This window comes from Pongo pygmaeus, chromosome 2 (genome assembly GCF_028885625.2).
Source record: "Pongo pygmaeus isolate AG05252 chromosome 2, NHGRI_mPonPyg2-v2.0_pri, whole genome shotgun sequence".
Taxonomy (NCBI): Eukaryota; Metazoa; Chordata; class Mammalia; order Primates; family Hominidae; genus Pongo; species Pongo pygmaeus.
In genome coordinates, this window is record NC_085930.1 from 103,532,427 (window position 1) to 103,554,121 (window position 21,695).

Sequence of the window (21,695 nt, forward strand, 5' to 3'; positions counted from 1 at the left end):
TTGTTGCCCAGGCTGAAGTGCAATGGTGCAATCTCGGCTCACGGCGACCTCCGCCTCCTGGGTTCAAGCGATTCTCCTGCCTCAGCCTCCCGAGTAGCTGGGATTACAGACATGCGACACCATGCCCGGCAAATTTTGTATTTTTAGTGGAGATGGGGTTTCTCCATGTTGATCAGGCTGGTCTCAAACTCCCGACCTCCAGTGATCCACCGCTTGGGGCTCCCAAAGTGCTGGGGTTACAGGTGTGAGCCACCAAGCCCAGCTGGTACTGCTTTTAAAAGTATATTAAGGCTAGGCATGGTGGCTCAGGCCTGTAATGTCAGCACTTTGGGAGGCCCAGGCAGGCAGATCACTTGAGGTCAGGAGTTCAAGACCAGCCTGGCCAACATGGTGAAACCCAGTCTCTACTAAAAAAATACAAAACTTAGCGGGGCGTAGTGGCATGTGCCTGTAGTCCAAGCTACTTAGGAGGCTGAGGCAGGAAAATTGCTTGAACCCAGGAGGTGGAGGTTGCAGTCAGTTGTGATCTTGCCACTGCACTCCAGCCTGGATAACACAGAGGGAGTCTGTCTCAAAAAAAAACAAAACAAAAAAAACAAAGTGTATTAAAAATTTCATGGCAGGGCGCTGTGGCTCACGCCTGTAATCCCAGCACTTTAGGAGGCGGAGGTGAGTGGATCACGAGGTCAGGAGATGGAGACCATCCTGGCTAACATGGTGAAACCCCATCTCTAGTAAAAATACAAAAAATTATCCGGGCATGGTGGCGGGCGCCTGTAGTCCCAGCTACTTGGGAGGCTGAGGCAGGAGAATGGCAATGAACCCGGGAGGTGGAGCGTGCAATGAGCCGAGATCGCGCCACTGCACTCAAACCTGGGCCACAGCACGAGACTCGTCTCAAAAAAAAATAAAATAAATAAATAAATTCAGACGTTGGCCGGGCACAGTGGCTCACGCCTGTAAATCCCAGCACACTGGGAGGCCGAGGCAGGTGAATCACCTGAGGTCAGGAGCTTGAGACCAGCCTGACCAACATGGTGAAACCCCCCCTCTACCAAAAATACAAAAATTAGCTGGGCATGCTGGCAGACGCCTGCAATTCCAGCTACTCAGGAGGCTGAGGCAGGAGAATCGCTTGAACCTGGGAGGCAGAGGTTACAGTGAGCTGAGATCACGCCATGCACTCCAGCCTGGGCAACAGAGAGAGACTCCATCTCAAAAAGAAAGAAAAAGGAAAAAAAAAATTTCAGACCTTGCATGTTCTCACTCCTAAGTGGGAGTTGAACAATGAGAACACATGGACACAGGGAGGGGAACATCACACACGGGGACAAGGGGAGGGAGAGGATTAGGATAAATACCTAATGCATGTGGGGCTTAAAACCTAGATGACGCCAGGCGAGGTGGCTCACGCCTGTAATCCCAGCACTTTGGGAGGCCGAGGCAGGTGGATCATGAGTTCAGGAGATTGAGACCATCCTGGCCAACATGGTGAAACCCCGTCTCTACTAAAATACAAAAAATTAGCCGAGTGTGGTGGTGTGTGCCTGTAGTCCCAGCTACGTCAGAGGCTGAGGCAGGGGAATCGCTTGAACCCGGGAAGCGGAGGTTGCAGTGAGCCGAGATCCCGCCATTGCACTCTAGCCTGGTGACAGAGCAAGACTCCGTCTCAAAAAACAAACAAACAAACAAACAAAAACCCCAGATGATTGGTTGATAGGTGCAGCAAACCACCACGCACATGTACATGTATACCTATGTGACGAACCTCCACGTTCTGCCTGTGTATCCCAGAACTTAAAAGTAAAAAAAAAAAAAAAAAATTTCAGACCTTATTTCCAAAAGCAAAATCTCCACTACAAAGGAAAAGTTAAACTAGGAAGAACAAACCAACCTAGGCCATGGGCCAAACTAGGTCTGAGCTTAAATACTTACTTCAGGGAAGATGTAATCTCAGCACTTTGGGATGCCAAGGTGGGCGGATCACCCTGAGGTCAGAAGTTCGAGACCAGCCTGGTCAACATGGTGAAACCCCATCTCTACTAAAAATACAAAAATTAGTCACACGTGGTGGGCGCCTGTAATCCCAGCTATTAGGGAGGCTGAGGCAAGACAATTGCTTGAACATGGGAGGTGGAGGTTGCAGTGAGCCAAGATCATGCCATTGCACTCCGGCCTGGGCAATAAGAGTGAAAACTGCATCTCAAAAAAAAAAAAAAAAAAAAAGGCCAGGCGTGGTGGCTCATGCCTGTAATCCCAGCACTTTGGGAGGCCGAGGCGGGTGGATCACAGGGTCAAGTGATCGAGACCATCTTGGACAACATGGTGAAACCCTGTCTCTACTGAAAATACAAAAATTAGCAGGCGTGGTGGCATGCGCCTGTAGTCCCAGCTACTTGGGAGGCTGAGGCTGAAGAATCGCTTGAACCTGGAAGGCAGAGGTTGCAGTGAGCCGAGATTGCGCCACTGCACTCCAGCCTGGCGACAGAGCAAGACTGTCTCAAAAAAACCAAAAAAACAAGTCTATGTCATGCTATCTCCATAGCTTACTGTATTTCTCCCTTGAGGGTCTCATTCTGTCAGTAATTGCTCAATGTCCATTTTTCCCAGTGGACTGAGTTATATGGGCAGAGGCCAACATCAGTCTTGCTGTAATCCCCAGTGACAAGTAGACTAAGATTTCAAAACATATACCAACACTTAATAATTGGATGCCGCCTATGTTAACAACTTCATTAGTGAAGCATTTAATGTGTTCCATAGCTCATGACAGGTCCAGTCAGGTGACATAGGGTTAGAAGGAAAACCTGGTCTGGCCAGTTCAGGACAAAACTAGACCAGCTTCCAAAAAGAATTTTGACCTACTCAGACAGGAAGTAATGAGTTACTTCACAGATGAATCTGCAGACCATCGTTAGATCAGAAGAGTTTTAAAAGTGCACTTGTCTAGTGCTGATAGATTCAAATGGCCCATCTTACGTAGTAACGCAGCACTAGTAGTAGCAAGGCCCACAACATGGCGCTCTCAGTTTCTAAGCTAATGTGCTCCTGATTTTGTTTGTTTGTTTTCCCTTTTGGAGGAATAAAGACTTATTAAAGAGAAAAATTAGATCTAGACACAGCATGGCAAATAAATTCAGATTTACTATTCCTGTTGATGTTTTCTTCTTAGCATATTCTCCCTAACCTCTCCCACTCCTCACTCCCCATCTCTCCCAAACCCTCTGCCGCACTCACCTTTAACAGAGTATATTTCAGCCCTCCTTGGTCCAGCCTTCTGTATACAAACCATTCCCTTAGGCAAGGAGTTGGCAAACGAAAACTCACAGGCCAATTCTGTCTTTGTGAATAAAGTTTTATTAGAACATAGCCACAACCACTTGTTTACAGATTACCTATTGCTGCTTTCTCACCACGACAGTACAGCTAAATAGTTCTGATAAAGATGATCTGACCTGCCTTATGCCATCCAGATGGTGGTCTCAGTTCTCTTCCTAAGAAACATTCTTCCATTGAGACATGTGCAAAGTGAAATTTTTAGTACTGTGATATGTAACCCTGAGGAATTTTATTTTTCTGAGACAGGGTCTCACTCCATTGCTCAGGTTAGAGTGCAGTGGTGTGATCACTGCACTCACTGCCACCTCAACCTCCTGGGCTCAAGTGATCCTCTCACCTCAGCTTCTGAAAGTGCTGGGATTATAGGTATAAGCCACCATGCCAGGCAGGCCAGGATTTTTAAAAGTTATAATAGGCTCTCATAGCCAAAGAAATAGAGCAAAATTTAAAACAAAACAAAAACATGCTTATAGGTTATATAGTCCTTTTTTTTTTTCTCACTCTGTCACCCAGGATGGAGTGCAGTGACATAATCTCGGCTCGCTACAACCTCCTCCCAGGCTTAAGCAATTCTCCTGCCTTGGCTTCCTGAGTAGCTGGGAATGCACCACCACGCCCAGCTAATTTTTGTATTTTTAGTAGAGACAGGGTTTCACCATGTTGGCCAGGCTGGTCTTGAACTCCTGACCTCAAGTGATCCGCCTTCCTTGGCCCCCCAAAGTGCTGGGATTACAGGAGTGAGCTACCTACCGTACCTGGCCTTATATAGTCCTTTTATTTTATTTTATTTTGAGATGGAGTCTTGCTCTTGTTGCCCAGGCTTGAAGTACAGTGGCGCAATCTCAGCTCACTGCAATCTCCACCTCCTGGAAGTGATTCTCCTGCCTAAGCCTCTCCAGTAGCTGGGATTACAGGCGCCCACCACCATGCCCGGCTAATTTTTATATTTTTAGTAGAGACGGGGAGCACTCGCTCTCTCCTACCAGTAGCCCCACTCCCACCCATCTCTGGGGAAAAAAAAATAACAAAAAGATAATCACACTGAAAAAAAGTTTATTTAAAAAAGTTCTAGCAGCAAGAACAGTAACAAAAGAAAAGGAGAGACAAACAAAACAAGAAGGAGGTTGTGTCCCACGGAACTTGTCTCCATTCTTAATCGAGTTCTTTATACCGAGCAAACATGACTCTTCGAACAGCATCTCGATAAGTTTCGTTGGACTGTCTTTTGCTGGTTCTTCCTGGGGCTCCAACACTGGGGCCCCTCATCCGGCCTTCAGCCTGTAAAACAAAGACAAACTATGAAGTGGGCCCTATAGATTAATTAGCCTCAGCGCTGGTCTTTGACCACAGGCATTTCTGGACTAGTAAGGAGCAGTACATAGGATAATTTTTTTTTTTTTTTAGATGGAGTCATGCTTTGTCACCCAGGCTAGAGTGCAGTGGTGCGATCTGGGCTCACTGCAAGTCTGCCTCCCAGGTTCAAGCAATTCTTGTGCCTCAGCCTCTGAGTAGCTGGGACTATAGGCGCCTGCCACCATGCCCAGCTAATTTTTGTATTTTTAGTAGAGACAGGGTTTTGTCATGTTGGCCAGGCTGGTCTCAAACTCCTGGCCTCAAGTGATCCGCCCACCTCGGCCTCCCAAAGTGTTGGGATTACAGACGTGAGCCACCACACCTGGCAGAATATTTTTTTTTTTTGAGACAGAGTCTCACTCTGTCACCCAGGCTGGAGTGCAGTGGCACGATCAAGATCTTGGCTCACTGCAACCTCTGCCTCCCCCGTACAAGCGATTCTTCTGCCTCAGCCTCCTGAGTAGCTGGGATTACAGGTACGCGCCACTGCGCCCGACTAATTTTTGTATTTTTAGTAGAGACGGAGGTTTCATCATATTGGTCAGGCTGGTCTCAAACTCCTGACCTCGTGATCCACCCACCTCGGCCTCCCAAAGTGCTGGGATTACAAGCATAAGCCACCGCGCCCGGACCCTGGCAGGATAATTTTTTTAAGAATCTTTTGGCCAGGCACAGTGGCTCACGCCTGTAATCCCAACACTTTGGGAGGCTGAGGTGGGTGGATCACTTGAGGCCAGGAGTTCGAGACCAGCCTGGCCAACATGGCAAAACTCTGTTTCTACTAAAAACACAAAAATTAGCTGGGTATGGTGGCACGCACCTGTAATCCCAGCTACTCAGGAGGCTGAGGCAGAAGAATCGCTTGTACTGGGGAGGTGGAGGTTGCAGTGAGCCAAGATCTTGATCGCACCACTGCATTCCAGCCTGGGCAACAGAGCAAGACTCTGTCTCGAAAAAAAAAAAAAAAAAAAAAGAATCTTTCATTATTAAACAAATACCCAAGATGAATAAGGTGGGTGGTGATGCTATGATTGCAAGATACAGGCTTTAATACCAGAGATATGAGAAGCTCAGTAGGAGAGAAATAAGCCAATCTCTTATGGTTGGCATTTTCAGAGGAGAACCAAGCCAACACAAAATGGGTAATGTTCCCTCTTATCACCTTTTCTAGAGGCTCTTGAAATATGAGGGGCAAAGTCCTTCATGGGAACCAGAACAACATGCTCCTTAAATTTTAGCCACCAAAGACTTCCGCTGACAGTCCCTCTCAGAGATGCCTCTGTACCTTTCATTGCTGATTCCCTGGTTCTTCTGACCAAATGATTCTTCAGTCTCAAACTGCCTCAGATACTGCTCTACTATTTATTCCGTGTAAGAGTATGATGAAATCCATTCCAACTCCTTCCTTCTCTTCCTAACTCCAAACTGCAAAGGGCCCAGCCTGCCAAGCTATAACCCAGTATTCAAGGCTGAAGTGTTCAACTCTCATGTCCTATCCCAGCAGTAGAGAAAGCCCAGCAAAATGGCAAAGACATCACTCTAGGCCAGAAAGTGAAAGTTAATTACATTCCAGGTTCATGTCACCCCCCAAAAGATGGAAACCATTTTACCTCCTCTGATGAAGCCAATCCAGGATGGCCATATCCCAGGCCTGTCCCTTTCCTCCAGCCAGTAGCCTGTTGGACACAGCCTCCTTTGCTGCTAGTGTCGATATCTTCTTTATCAACAAGTTTACGATCACTGCAAAAGAAGCAGACACCATCACTTCCTTTTTTTTTTTTTTGAGACGGAGTTTCACTCTTTTTGCCAAGGCTGGAGTGCAATGGCTCGAACTCAGCTTACTGCAACCTCTGCCTCCCGGGTTCAGGCGATTCTCCTGCCTCAGCCTCCCGATTAGCTGGGATTACAGGTGCCTGCCACCACACCCGGCTAATTTTTAATTTTTTTTTTTTTTTCAGTAGAGACAGAGTTTCACCGTGTTGGCCAGGCTGCTCTCAAACTCCTGACCTCAGGTAATCCGCACGCCTTGGCCTCCCAAAGTGCTAGATTACAGGCATAAGCCACCGTGCCCAACCTGACACCATTATTTTCAAGGTGACCTGCTTATAAGCCTAATATAAAATCTCTGTCCTCTTGATTCATATCTGCCTCTTATTAAGTAAGTATATTAAACAGTACCTCTGAGTGCCTGATAGCTATGCTTTGTTGTTGGGTACACAGGCTACTAAGATATGGCCCTGTTCACAAGAAAGGTCTCAAAAATTATGTCAAGAGATGCTTACAGAACATTGAAGAGAGCTCAACCATGGATGTAGCAACAGTAGATGTCTGCTATAGAAATACAGTAGAAGGAATCACTTTGGGAGGCTGAGGTGGGCAGATCACCTGAGGTTGGGAGTTTGTGACCCCCCTGACCAACATGGAGAAACCCTGTCTCTACTAAAAATACAAAATTAGCCGGGTGTGGTGGCGCATGCCTGTAATCCTAGCTACTTGGGAGGCTGAGGCAGGAGAATCACTTGAACCCAGGAGGCGGAGGTTGTGGTTAGCTGAGATCGCGCCATTGCACTCCAGCCTGCAACAAGAGTGAAACTCCGTTTCAAAAAAAAAGAGAAATGCAGTAGAAGGAATGTAAACTCTGAAGGGGCATCACCAAAAATGACAGGAATTTCAACAGGAAGATACATCTGAATTGGATCTCTAAATAAGGAGTTTGTGTAAGAGAAAAGGAGGACACAAGCAAGGAGACACGACAGACAATTTGTCCAAGAGAGGAGTAGTAGAAACTGACAAAGGTAAGGCTGCTTGGTGGCCGGGTGCGGTGACTCACGCCTGTAATCCCAGCACTTTGGGAGGCCAAGGCGGGTGGATCACCTGAGGTCAGGAGTTTGAGACCACCCTGACCAACATGGTGAAACCCCTCTCTACTAAAAATACAAACATTAGCCTGTAGTCCCAGCTACTCGGGAGGCTGAGGCAGTTAGAATCGCTTGAACCTGGGAGGTGGAGGTTGCAGTGAGCCAAGATCGTGCCATTGCACTCCAGCCTGGGCGACAGAATGAGACTCTGTCTCAAAAAAAAAGAAAAAAAAAAAAAAAAAGGCTGCATGGGGTCAGACTGTAAAAAACCTTGAACTTATTAAGCTAAATCACGTCTCTGAACCTCATCCTTCAGGCAAAAGTTGGAGCTCAGGCCTCCCTGTAGGCAAGGTATATGGTTTGTAAAAAGACAAGTTATAAGAGTAGATTTCTCTTTACAAAGGTCATTTTGGTGGCAGGGTAGAGAATGGACTGAAGAACAGTGGGAGCAAAGACTGGGAGTCCAGTGTGGAGGTGGAATAGAATGGGAGATGCTGTGGTTTAAATGTGTCCCTCAAAGTACATATGTTGGAAACATAATCCCCAATGCAACAGTATTGAGAGGTGAAACTTTAGGAAGTGATTAGGTCATAAGAGCTCTGCCCTCACAAATGGATTAATGCTGTTATTGCGGGAGTGGGTTCTCCCGATAAAATGATTAGTCTTGGTTTCCTTCTCCCAACCCCCTCTTTTGCCTAAGCTCTCTTGTTCTTTCACTTTCCACCATGGGGTGACACAGCAAGAAGGCCCTCACCAGATGCAGCTCCTCAGTCTTGGACCTCTCAGCCTCCAGAAGCATGAGCCAAATAAATTTCTGTTCATTATAAATTACCCAGTCTGTGGTATTCAGTTATGGTATCATAAAACAGACTAAAGACAGGGGGCAAGACTTAATTAGGGATTTGGTCACTAATTGGACACAGCAGATAAAGGAGGAGGATGGATCAGACCATGTAAACAGTGATGCTATGATGCTGCTACTCTGAAATAATAATACAGGAGATTTGGATTTGTTAGACTGTGGTGGTGGTTGAGGCCATGGGTACCTTAGAAAGCCCAGGTCAAGAGGGAAGAGCAGCAAGACCAAAGAAGCACTGAGAGAAGAGTCCTAGAGAACACCTGGATTTACCCAGAAAAGGAAGAGGAGAAGAAAAGGTGACTGGAAAGGAGAAGAGCCAGGAGAATGTAGTATGAAGGGTGCTGAGAATAAAGAAGGGTCTCTTTCTGCACCCCACCTAAGCCTTGTCCCAGAAGACTCAAGGCCAAGGTGTCCTTCCTCCTGATGGCTGACTCCTTCACCTAGTCCTAATCCACTGTATTTCAAATTGCAGAGAATGACCCAATGGAATGTCACACTAAATGGTCCCACTGTAACAACTCATAAAAATGAACAGAGACTAGACTTGAATAAAAATATCAGGGTTCACTGTACCTAGTAAGAAAGTATTTTAGATGAAAACTTTTTCAGTTGTGTGCACACACACTTTATTATTGGGCCATGATACAAAAATACTTCTCTTATTGTGGGTTGGATCAAATAAGCTGGAATGCCAGAGCCCCAGACCCCGTCCAGCCTCCTCAGGGGCCTTGCTCTGTCAATCATCTCCCTTTCCTCCTGCTCATGCATCCACTTGTTACCCACTTTTCCTTTTCTTTTCTTTTTTTTTTTTGATTTGGAGTCTCGCTCTATTACCCAGGCTAGAGTACAGTGGTGCAATCTTGGCTCACTGCAACCTCCACCTCCCATGTTCAAGCGATTCTCCTGCCCCAGTCTCCCGAGTACCTGGGATTACAGGTACCCACCACCACGCCTGGCTAATTTTTTTATATTTTTGGTAGAGACAGGGTTTCACCATGTTGGCCAGGCTGGTCTCGAACTCCTGACCTTAAGTGATCCACCTGCCTCGGCCTCCCAAAGTGCTGGGATTACAGGTGTGAGCCACCACACCTGGCCCCATTTTTCCTTTTCTTTTCTTTTTTTTTTTTTTTTGAGACAGAGTCTTGCTCTGTTGCCCAGGCTAGAGTGCAGTGGCATGATCTCAGCTCACTGCAACCTCTGCCTCCTGGGTTTGAGCGATTCTTCTGCCCCAGCCTCCTGAGTAGCTGGGATTACAGGCGCCTGCCACAGCACCCAGCTAATTGTTACATTTTTAGTAGAGAAGGGGTTTCACCATCTTGGCCAGGCTGGTCTTGAACTCCTGACCTCGCGATCCACCCTCCTCGGCCTCACAAAGTGCTGGGATTACAGGTGTAAGCCACCACGCCTGGCCCCTATTTTTCCTTTTCAAGGCCTTTACTGTCCCTTCTCCTCCTAGCTATCCAGAGACCAGAGACCTAAGCACCATCAGCGACTTCTCCCTTTCCCCAGGTGATCACAAAGACTGGCAGATCTGACACCTCTCTCTAAGCCACACTCCTTTTCTTTTCTTTTTTTTTTTTAAATAGAGGCAGGGTCTCCTTTCTCCCTATGTTGCCTAGGCTGGCCTTGAACTCCTGGGCTCAAGAGATCCTCCTTCTTCAGCCTCTCTGTGTTGGGATTATAGGCCACTCTCCTTTCTAGACTCATCACCTTCACTCAGGCAATCATGATCTCTCACTTGAATTACTATAGAATTTGCATAATGCATTATCTCTCTACAAACTCATCTTCCACATAATTAGTAATCTCTCCAAAATGCAAAGCTAAGTCAATACCCTGCTTAAAATTATTCCATGACCTTCCACTGCCTTTAAGATAAAGCCTTAGCATGGTGTTCAAGATATTTAAACTTCATGAACTGGCCTGCATCTTTTGGACCAGGCTTATCTACTGTCACTCAACAATATACCTGCAGTGTTCAGGACCATCAAACTATTTGCAACTCCTCAGACACATCATAAGCTCTTGTATCCCTGGTATATGAAATTCCCTGAAATGCCCTTCCCTTCCCCACTGATTTCTGTGTCTGCCCTATGAGACGCACCATCACCTAAGTCTTGTCTATTCTGTGTTCAGTCAAGGATAATCTATGTCTTGTCCACCTGAGTATTTCTTGCACTTAACACCTGTAAACAGTGGGTTATCAACAAATTCTATATAACTCTGGGCTTACAACTTGGGAACTAGCTGACTGAAAACAAGTATAGGAAGCTAGATATCATACATCTCCATCAGCAGCCAACCATTTATTTAGCACCTATGTGTGAGAATGGAGGTTCCCTAGAGAAATAGCCCAAGAGTGTGACATTCTTATCAGGCCTGTAAAGAGGGTGCAGTATTACTGATGAAGACAGAAAGGGTTCCCGATCATGGCTACTCCAGCCCTGGCTTTGGGAAGGCAAAGCTGCCAGCCAACCTTCCATGCACACTCCCCGTATAAAGACAGATAGTCAAAAGGCTGGCCTAGACCTCATGTTTTAGCAGTTCAGACAGAATCTACTCATAATATCATCTCCCTGAGACAGAAAACAGCAGTACAGGTGAAGGAGGAGGTGGTTTTATCATTAGGCCTTGAGGCCTAGGCTGAATGAGGAGTTCCTGGCTTACCTGTCAGTTTCCCTGGAGTACTTAATCCGTTTCCTTTCTGGAGAGTCAAAAGACTGGAGCTTTTCCCTGCGATCATTTCCTCTTTCTTTAAACTTTCCCTGTTGGTAAGCAGAAGAGCAGACCTGAGATTTCCACCTGAGGGAATTGGGGAGTGGGGAAATTCTACCCCATTGCTGTTCTTATTATTATTTTTTTCTTGAGACAGAGTCTCATTCTGTTGCCCAGGCTGGAGGGCACTGGCGTGATCTCGGCTCACTGCAACCTCCGCCTCCCAGGTTCAAGCGATTCTCCTGCCTCAGCCTCCCAAGTAGCTGGGACTACAGGTGAGTGCCACAATGCCCAGCTAATTTTTCTATTTTTAGTAGAGATGGGGTTTCACTATGTTAGTCAGGCTGGTCTCGAACTCCTGACCTCATGATTCACCAGCCTCGGCCTCCCAAAGTGCTAGGATTACAGGTGTGAGCCACCGCACCCAGCCTTGTTATTTCTTTTAAAGTGAAAGTAGCTCACTTGGTAACTCCTGGAATCTCTCACTCCTTTACACATTCTTCTAGAGAAAGCAGTGACTTCCTGACTTAAAAATTTGGAAAGGATAAGTTGGCATGCTTGGTTCAGCTGCCTTTTCCCCTTCTGAGAAGCACGGGAAAGTACACAAGCCCTCCACTACACAAGCCCTCGGGCATATAATATAAAACTTAAGGAGTCCAAAGCAGCTCTTACATGGAGAGGTGGTTCTTTGTAGTAGACAACTCTAAGGAAAGGAAAAGTACTACAATCTACTTTCCACTGTCCTATGGCCAGTTCAGTTTGTGAATTCACTATCTCTAACAATCCTCCATAGGTGGATTCTTTTGTTTGGTTTTGAGACAGGGACTTACTCTGTGACCCAGTCTGGAGTACAGGGCTGTGATCATAGCTCCCTGCAGCCTGGAACTCTTGGGCTCAAGCAATTCTCCCACCTCAGCCTCCTAAACTGCTGAGATTACATGCATGTGCCACTGTGCCTGGCTCTCCACAGGTGGATTCCTTTTTTTTTTTTTTTTTTGAGACAAGGTCTGGCTCTATGACCCAGGCTGGAGTGCAGTGGCACAATCTCAGCTCACTGCAACCTCTGCCTCCCAGCTCATGCGATCCTCCCTCAGCCTCTCAAGTAGCTGGGACTACAGGCACACACCCCTATGTCCACCTAATTTTTATATTTTTTGTAGAGATAGGATTTCGCCATGTTGCCCAGGCTGGTTTCAAACCTGTGAGCTCAAGTGATCCGCCCGTCTCAGCCTCCCAAAGTACTGGGATTACAGGTGTGAACCACCGTGCCTGACCCATAGGTGGGTTCCTAACCATCATGAGAAAGGCCAGTGAAGCCTATGACTGGGTAATTCACCCTAACTGTGTGGTTGAGGTAGCAAGTCCATTTGACTCTGACACTAAGCTATTTCCTCCAGCTTAGCCTTTAATAGTAAAAGATGCTATTTCAGCAGTGCTATTCAACACTTGTTCATCAACTCAATTAATTTAAAAGCTAAGCAGGAAAGAGGAGTGTTATCTACCTAGAGACCCTAACACCACCTTTTAAAAAGATATCAACTTTATTGAAGTATAAACTTACAAATAATAAAAAGCACCTATTTTGATTGTATTATATAATTTGGCAAATGTATGCCCTATCTTTTGAGGCTGCTTTTGTTCTCCATCTTCTTATAAGGAGGGATCAGCACAGCCTATGAAGTCTACATCAGAAAGCAAAAAGAGCTGAAGTCAAGGGAATAATAGGTCACCAAAGTTTACCTCTCGTTCTCTCCTTTCCAGATAGGCTAGCTCCTGCTCAGACTGTTTTATCTTCCGGTGGATTTCCAGGTTTTGCTGAGGAGAGAGGCAATTCTATGAGTATAGGTCTAAGAAACAATGGTCCTAGAAATGCTTCTAGGCCTTTCCCAATAGTTGCTTTTGGATTGTAGCTCTTCTGATTGACCAGATCTACTAAATGATCACTGTATCCTGCAAGCAACAATCCCTAACTGGTCTTGTCATGCAGATTAGTTATGTGGTATGGCATAAGAGGAATATCATTTTACTTATCTCCAAGATGTGGGAAACAAATATCTATCTCTTTATCTAAGTTGAAAATCATGGGACAGAGGATGTGGGCACACCAGTGAAGAAAACCAAATGCCCACATACTCTGCCATACATACCATTCCCAGACATGAGTCACTCTTTTAGCCCCCAGAGAAACATGAAAAGGAGCCCCAGGGTTCCAAGAGACTGCTCTGAGAGTTGCAAATTCCTCACACATGGCTCTACTACACAAGCCCTCAGGCATATATATGAAACTTAAGGAGTCCAAAGAAGCTCTTACATGAAGTGGTGGTTCTTTGTAGCAGACAACCTTAAGGAAAGGAAGAGTACTACAGTCTACTTTCCACTGTCCTATGACCACTTCAGTTTGTAAATTCACCAGACCTGTGGCTCCTCTTTCCTGACGATTACTTTTTATCTCTTTAGCCATTTATTAGTATTTACATCAGATGGGTGAAATTTCAATGTGTCAGTCTGACAATTCACAATTTCAGGTCAAAGGACTTGGGAGGTAGTCTGTTCCAGGGATTATCAGGAGGAGCTTTTCAGAGTCCTATCTTTGCAAAGCCTCCACAGAGATGGCTGGGAAAAGTAGTGTACCTATTACCAAAAGCAGAACGTCTCAGCTTTTAGCTAAATAAAACTTTGAGCTCTGTATTCAGAGAAAGTCTGAATCTAGTTCTATCACCTGCTCTTGCAACATCTACTAGAGAAGGGGTGTGAAACAAATTGCTCTGAGAATGTGAGTCCATTTAGGGACTTTATTTGTCCATAATTTGGATCCTTGGTCAGTTCATATAAATGGGAATACTGCAGGGGAAGATCAATGTATGTCAGTTTAACATCCCAAGTATAGATGTTGTGCTGTGGCTCATAACAATATTACTACATGAAGAAATGGCAGAATTTGACTCACCTATGGTGAAAACTGCACATGTCAGAGCTGGATAGAACCAGATGAAGTTACAAGGACCAAAGAAGAAAAGGGGCTTATCTGAGGTCCAACTGTAACGTTAATGACAGAGCTAAGATGAGAAACCCAGCAAGTAATGTCCTATTCCACAACCCTTTCTCTTCCTACCCATCCTCCATATTTGGCACCCTAGCCACAGTCATAATGCTTGGCTTGGGCCTATACATGGAAGTTCTTTGAGGGTAGGCATAACCTTAATCCAGAGCAATTCATTCTTGAATTGGACTGTTTTAATGATAGGAACTGGGGCTGATATACACTGAGGAAGGATTGTATAAGCTGCTGCTTTTTTTTTTTTTTTTTTTTAAGATAGAGTCTTGGTCTGTCACCCAGGCTGGAGTGCAGTGGCGTGATCTTGGTTCACTGCAACCTTTGCCTCCCAGGTTCAAGCGACTCTCCTGCCTCAGCCTCCCAAGTAGTTGGGATTACAGGCATGCGCCACCACATCCAGGTAATTTTTGTATTTTTAGCAGAGACAGTTTCATCATGTTGGCCAAGCTGGTCTCAAACTCCTGATCTCAAGTGATCTACCTGCCTCAGCCTACCAAAGTGCTGGGATTACAGGTGTAAACTACCAGGCCCAGCCTAAATAATCTTTTTTATTCCCTATAATCCCCATTAATAATAAGAGTCAACAGTTTTTTGTTTTGTTTTTTTTTTAAGAGACGGAGTCTTGCTCTGTTACCCAGGCTAGAGTGCAGTGGCACGATCTTGGCTCACTGCAACCTCTGCCTCCCAGGTTCTAGCAATTCTCCTGCCTCAGCCTCCCGAGTGGCTGGGACTATAGGCACACAACACCACACCTGGCTAATTTTTTGTATTTTAGTACAAAGGGGATTTCACCATGTTGCCCAGACTGGTCTTGTACTCCTGAGCTCAGGCAATCCACCCACCCTGGCCTCCCAAAGTGCTAGGATTACACTTTGTGGCTAGGCATGAGCCACAAAGCCCGGCCAAGAGTCAACACTTTGAAAGGGCATAGCTCCTTCCCCTAATACCTTGTGCAGGTCTGACAGCTGCTGGTGTTTGATCAGAACTTCTTTATTGGGAAACTGCCTTCTGCAGAGCAGACAAGCCAGTTTATTCCAGTCAGTGAGTTTGTCTTCTTCATTCTCCTTCTTGGTTTGCTCCTCTCGCTTCTGGGGCTGTGCTGTGCGGGGCTGTGGGGGAGGGGTCTGTTCCTCCTCTTCTTCCTCCTCATAGTCACTGTCTCCTCCATATTCACCCAAAAGGCCGATCAGTGGGTTTACCACTTTAGGCTGGAAGGAGAAGGCCAGGGATCAATACCAAATTCAACCTATATTTTGGGGTCCTTTTTTTTGGATATTCTGATACGAGCATCTCATTTCATTGAATTGGGTTCAAAATAAACTCACTAGCCATGCTGCTCATTTCCCGGATGGAAGCAACATGGCCAGAGCTTGGCTTTGCTCCTTGCTCATCAAGAATAAACAAGAAAGATTCCTTTAGAAGTGACTCTAGCAACAGAATGTGAGGAGAAAGAAGAGAAAGGAAAATAAACTAGAAAATAGTAAAAGGTTACAAATTACAAAGAGGAAGAGATAAATACCTCCAAATTACTGTAACTCATGGAGGGAAGAAAAGATGACTTTCATTAAGACTCTAGCAAAGAGGATTTAGGAAGTAAACTAAAAGCAACTGCATTAATAGGCACTTGGGTAGACAGATCCAGCTCATACGTAAGGTAAAGGCAAAGCATGGTTAAGATAGATGCTACAATGAGCTGAATTAATAATGTGGAGCAGGAAAAGGGTACCTTATAAGAACTGTTAAATAATGATGCATAATCATTGGTCTATGATCAATCAAAATAAATAAATAATGCATGGTCACTATTGTTATACACCTGCATTCAATCAGAATCACTGGTGATTAGGTTGAGACTATTGCTTGAAGGCATCTAAAAAATGGGCACCAATATTAGCATCATTCACTCTGAACAGGCAGAAACTATGAAAAATGACCATGCATGCACTCCATATCTAAGAGATTCTTGTGTGACGCCAAAAGGCAGGAAAGATTAAGGCTGAAAAAACGGGTTTCCTTGGTGATTTAGAGAACTGACAAGAACAAGATGACAAAAAGGGCTAGGCATCTCGTCTGGTAAGAATGGCACAGGGTAGAGAGAAAGAGGCCAGATAACTGCCTCTCGTTCTCCAGTAATACCCCCATTAGCAGACAGAAAACTTTATCTCATGCTTGTACTCAAAAGAAATAGGAATCTTTAGTCGGGAGACATAGTGAGGTAAAAGACCAACACCAGAGGAAGGCATCAGCCTTTGCGCTTCCTCTTCTACTCAGAACCATCCCCAGCCCCAGCCCTAGGTCCAGGGGATTAATGTTGGTCTTACTGGAGGGGGACTCTCTTCCTTCTTCACAGTAGGAGGCAGGGGCTTCTTAAAGACGTCTTCTGCGGGGGCCTTCCCTTCACTGGCATTTTCCTGAAACTGATCATACCAGAGGTAACTCTCACATGATATTCGCTCATAATAACTGATAAAGGCTGGGCTGGGTGCGGTGGCTCACGCCTATAATCCCAGCACTCTGGGAGGCTAAGGCAGGTGGATCACAAGGTCAGAAGATCGAGACCACCCTGGCTAACGCAGTGAAACTCCATCTCTACTAAAATTACAAAAAATTAGCTGGGCGTGGTGGCGGGCACCTGTAGTCCCAGCTACTCAGGAGGCTGAGGCAGGAGAATGAACCCGGGAGGCAGGGCTTGCAGTGAGCCAAGATTGTGCCACTGTACTCCAGCCTGGGTGACAGAACAAGACTCCCTCTCAAAAAAAAAAAAAAAAAAAAAAAAAAAAAAGCTGATAAAGGCCAGGTGCGGTGGCTCTCACACCTGTAATCCCAGCACTTTGGGAGGCTGAGGCGGCTGGATCACTGAGGTCAGGAGTTCAAGATCAGCCTGCCCAACATGGCAAAACCCCGTCTCTACTAAAAATATAAAAATTTCCTGGGCGTGGTGGCATGCACCTGTAATCCCAGCTATTCAGGAGGCCGAGGCAGGAGAATCGCTTGAACCCGGGAGGCAGAGGTTGCAGTGAGCCAATATTGTGGCACTGTACTCCGGCCTCGGCAACAAGAGCAAAACTCCGTCTCAGAAAAAAAAAAACAAAAAACAGAAAAAACTGATTAAGATCGGGTGCGGTGGCTCACACCTGTAATCCCAGCACTTTGGGAGGCTGGGGTGGGTGGATTACCTGAAGTCAGGAGTTTGAGATCAGACTGGCCAACATGGTGAAACCCAATCTCTACTAAAAATACAAAAATTAGCCAGGTGTGGTGGTGGATGCCTGTCATCCCAGCTACTCAGGAGGCTGAGGCAGGTAAATCGCTTGAACCCAGGAGGCAGAGGTTGCAGTGGGCCAAGATGGCACCACTGCACTCCAGCCTGGGCAACAGAGCGAGACTGTGTCTCAAAAAAACAAAAACAAAACTGATTAAGAGTTAACCCTGTTGAAATTAGGCTGACTTTCCAAACCTCCTAATTCAACATTACGGAAATATCTGTAACATTGCTACAGTGAATTTGAAATAAAGAACCTTTAAAATACATAACATCAGTAGGTGCAGTGGCTCATGTCTGTAATCCCAGCACTTTGGGAGGCCGAGGCAGGCAGATCACTTGAGGTCAGGAGTTAAAGGCGAGCCTGGCCAACACGGTGAAACCCCGTCTCTAGTAAAAATAAAAATTAGCTGGGTGTGGTGGTTTTGGCCTGTAATCCCAGCTACTTGGGAGGCTGAGGCAGGAGAACTGCTGGAATCTGGGAGGCGGAGGTTGCAGTGAGCCGAGATCGTGCCACTCCATTCCAGCCTGGGCGACAGAGAGAGACTCTGTCTCAAAAAATAAAATAAAATAAAATACAATGTTAGTATGTATTGCATGATTACTGTATGTCAGACCAGATGAGGCACGTATATATAAACATTTTCTTCAGACTTTACTACAATCCTCCTATGTAAGCTTTAATATCTTAATTTTACAAATGATTGGGAATACAGTTTGACAGATTAAGTGGCTGAAGCAGAGTCCAAATATCAAATCAATATGACTCTAAGTTCTTAAACACACACACACACTCTCCTCTTTTCTGTATCTCTAAACAACTAACAGTGTTAGAAGGGGAAAAAAAGACCGGGCGCGGTGGCTCATGCCTGTAATCCCAGCACTTTGGTAGGCTGAGGTGGGCGGATCACGAGGTCAGGAGTTTGAGACCAACTTGACCAACATGGTGAAACCGCGTCTCTACTAAAAATACAAAAATTAGCCAGGCGTGGTGGCGGCGCCTGATATCCCAGCTACTCAGGAGGCTGAGGTAGGAGAATCCCTTGAGCCTGGGAGGCGGAGGTTGCAGTGAGCCGAGATCGATCGCGCCACTGCACTCCAGCCTGGGCGACAGAGTGACTCCGTCTCAAAAAAAAAAAAAAAAAAAAAAGAAGGGAAAAAAAGGTGTTATGAATTGAACCACAAGCAAATTCATCCATTTTCAGTAATGCATAACTGATATCAAGGTAGGTGTGATCTCGGCTCACTGCAACCTCTGCCTCTCAGGTTCAGGAGATTCTCCTGCCTCAGCCTCCTGAGTAGCTGGGACTACAGGCTTGCGCCACCACATCCAGCTAATTTTTGTCTTTTTAGTAGAGATGGGGGTTTCACCATATTGGCCAGGCAGTCTCAAACTCCTGACCTAAAGTAATCTGCCTGCCTTGGCCTCTCAAAGTGTTGGGATTACAGGCATGAGCCACCATGCCCGGCAGATTTTCTTTTTTTTTTTTTTTTTTTTGAGACAAGTCTGGCTCTGTTGTCCATGCTGGAATGCAGTGGCGCAATCACAGCTCACTGCAATCTCCTGGGCTCAAGTGAGCCTCTTAACTCAGTCTTCCAAGTAGCTTGGACTACAGGCATGCATCACCATAGCCAGCTAATTTTTTTTGTATTTGTGGTAGAGATGGAGTTTCACCATATTGCTGGTGTCAAACTCCTAAACTCAGGCATCCACCTGTCTTGGCCTCCCAACGTGCTGGGATTACAGGTGTGAGCCACTGCGCCCTGCCTAATAATTTGATTTTGTATTAGATATAAAAATGTTCATCATCTCTGATTCTGAAAATGTGCCATAGGGAGTAATTTAAAAGAAGAAACAAAATGCTAAATGTTATATACTATGACAGTATAAGATTAGAAAGAGGCGAGCAAGGTGGGTCTTGCCTGTAACTGAAGCACTTTGGGAGACTGAGACAGTAAGCTTACTTGAGGCCAGAAGTTCGAGATCAGCCTGGTCAATCTAGCAAGATCCTGTCTCTACAAAAAAGCAAAAATTAGCTGGTCATGGTGGCTCATGCCTGTAGTCCCCACTACTTGGGAGGCTGAGGTGGGAGGATTGCTTAAGCCCATGGGTTTGATGTTGCAGTGAGCTATGATCATGCCACTGCACTCCAACCTGGGAGACAGAGGAAGACTTTGTCTCAGAAAAAAAAAAAAAAAAAAAAAGGAGAAAGAAAAGATTAGAAAGAGAAGACAAATAATGTAGGAGAGATGAAGAAAATGAAGGTACAGTTATACCGTGAATTTTTACCATGTAGCCATTAAAAATAAGAGAGTATATAGAAACGTGGAAAAAATACTTATGATAAAAAGTGATTAAACAGTATCTCCTGCTATAATTACAACTAGAGAAATGTGTATAAAGTCAAACACTAAAAAAGGAACGTAGAAAAGTGAAAATGTATGGAGCTGAGGTGTTGGGATTTGAGCTGGGTCACTTTGTTCTACCATCCATAGTTCTCCCATTTGTAAAAGAGAGAGAGTTGGGATATAAGAGGTGAGGGAATTGCCTACACCAGGTAAAAATACTCATTAATAGAGTGTTTTTTTGTTTTTGTTTTTTTTTTTTGATACAGAGTCTTGCTCTGTTGCCAGGCTGGAGTGTAGTGGCGCGATCTCGGCTTACTGCAACCTCTGCCTCCAGGGTTCAAGCAATTCTCCTGCCTCAGCCTCCCGAGTAGCTGGGACTACAGGCGTATACCACCACACGCAGCTAATTTTTGTATTTTTAGTAGAGACAGGGGTTTCAGCATGTTAGCCAGGATGGTCTTGATCTCCTGACCTCGTGATCCGCCTGCCTTGGCCTCCCAAAGCGCTGGGATTACAGGCGTTAGCCACCACGCCCGGCTGACAGAGTATTTTTAAAGTTACTTTACACTTGCAAACATAGATATCCTCTGTTCATACCTCCAACATTTTAATAACTATGTGGCAAAAGACAGTAAATTAACAATTCCTCTTACCCTCGTCACTCCTCTGTCTTTTTTCTCCTTGCCATCTCTTTTAGACATTTCCTTCTTGCTACTTGACTTTCCTTGACTGGTGGGTTTTTTTTCCTTGATCTCTTCTTCCTCAGGTAATCCAGGATCCTGGGGCACATAGACTTCTTGCTGCGATACAGTTGAAACAAGTAAGTCTACAGAATGTTTCAGTTTCCCAGCAATTCCAGGTCTAAGGCGCACAGTTGCCTTTTAGGGGAAGAAACAACTCTTTTACTTACAAGCCTAAGAGGAGTCCACATCAATCTAAAAACCCACTCCAGGGGCCAGGACACATTCAGACCACCCACTGTCCACTTTTTCAAGAGCAACACTGTTCTTACCTGTATTACCACAAGGCACTGATTTTCCATATAGGCAACAGTTCTGTTTCCATAGATCTAAACTTTTCCACTTTTCATGCAATGAGCATCCAGAGAATCCAGGGAATAAAATCCTCAAGTAGCAAATTATGGGAGCTTTTCTCAAAAGAATCATTGACAGAGTAAAAAAAAAAAAAAAGCCCCAAACTCACCTGGGTATTGGGGTCATAATAAGTTCCTGCCAAGGGGTCATAATAGTAGCCAGTAGCAGAATCATATATGTAGCAGTCAGATGATGCTAAAGGTAACAAGATCAGAGCCAATGTTAGTCTCTGTCCAATGAAGCCCTTACTGGAGACTCATCAAGAACAACCCAAGAATTAGGGTGACCAACACAAATAGGTGCATCTACAGATGCCTCTCTCTGGATGAGCACCCTCAGTCAACAGTGTATCTTGCCAACTGTGATCACACAGATGTCAAGTAATGAGTAGCAAGTCAAGCAAAAAAAAGAGCAACAGAAATAAAACAAAGGTTACTTACACTGTTGTCCTTGTCGATTTGTATCTGAAGACCAGTCTGAATTTCTGCCACCTCCCCTCCTATCTCGGAAATATTTTTTACCCTATCACAGAAAGGCAAGTTAAAATTACAGAACTATCCAATGGTCATTCACCTTAACAGTCACCCACTAAAGAAAATTCAAGATCACCCTTATAGTCACCTGAGGATTTTAATAGAGCACTCCCCACCTGTTACAGCCTACCTGATAGTAATGCATGTGGTCAGAATGGTCCCCAGAATCATTTCTGCAACAGATAACACAACAATTCTTAAGGCTGCTACCAAGTGGCATTTGACAAGTACTTAATCCTACAGTTCCTATCGAGAAACTCTCTGTTCCTCATTTTGCA

The 21,695-nt window shown here is 45.3% G+C and overlaps 1 protein-coding gene across 6 annotated transcripts in view; it reads right to left on the minus strand.

Annotated features, from left to right (window-relative positions):
• Positions 1-4,375: 4,375 nt before the first annotated feature.
• RBM6 (RNA binding motif protein 6) overlaps positions 4,376-21,695 on the minus strand; it is a 139,396-nt gene continuing 122,076 nt past the window's right edge. For all 6 annotated transcript variants that reach the window (XM_054481975.2, XM_063661107.1, XM_063661111.1 and 3 more), the window contains 10 exons: positions 21,548-21,590; positions 21,325-21,406; positions 20,994-21,079; positions 20,444-20,590; positions 16,501-16,596; positions 15,127-15,387; positions 12,865-12,939; positions 11,077-11,174; positions 6,303-6,432; positions 4,376-4,617 (listed from right to left, as the gene is read on the minus strand). In XM_054481975.2, coding sequence (XP_054337950.1) covers positions 4,492-4,617; positions 6,303-6,432; positions 11,077-11,174; positions 12,865-12,939; positions 15,127-15,387; positions 16,501-16,596; positions 20,444-20,590; positions 20,994-21,079; positions 21,325-21,406; positions 21,548-21,590 — 1,144 coding nt within the window. In that variant the 3' untranslated portion in view covers positions 4,376-4,491. The remainder of the gene's footprint in view (positions 4,618-6,302; positions 6,433-11,076; positions 11,175-12,864; positions 12,940-15,126; positions 15,388-16,500; positions 16,597-20,443; positions 20,591-20,993; positions 21,080-21,324; positions 21,407-21,547; positions 21,591-21,695) is intronic.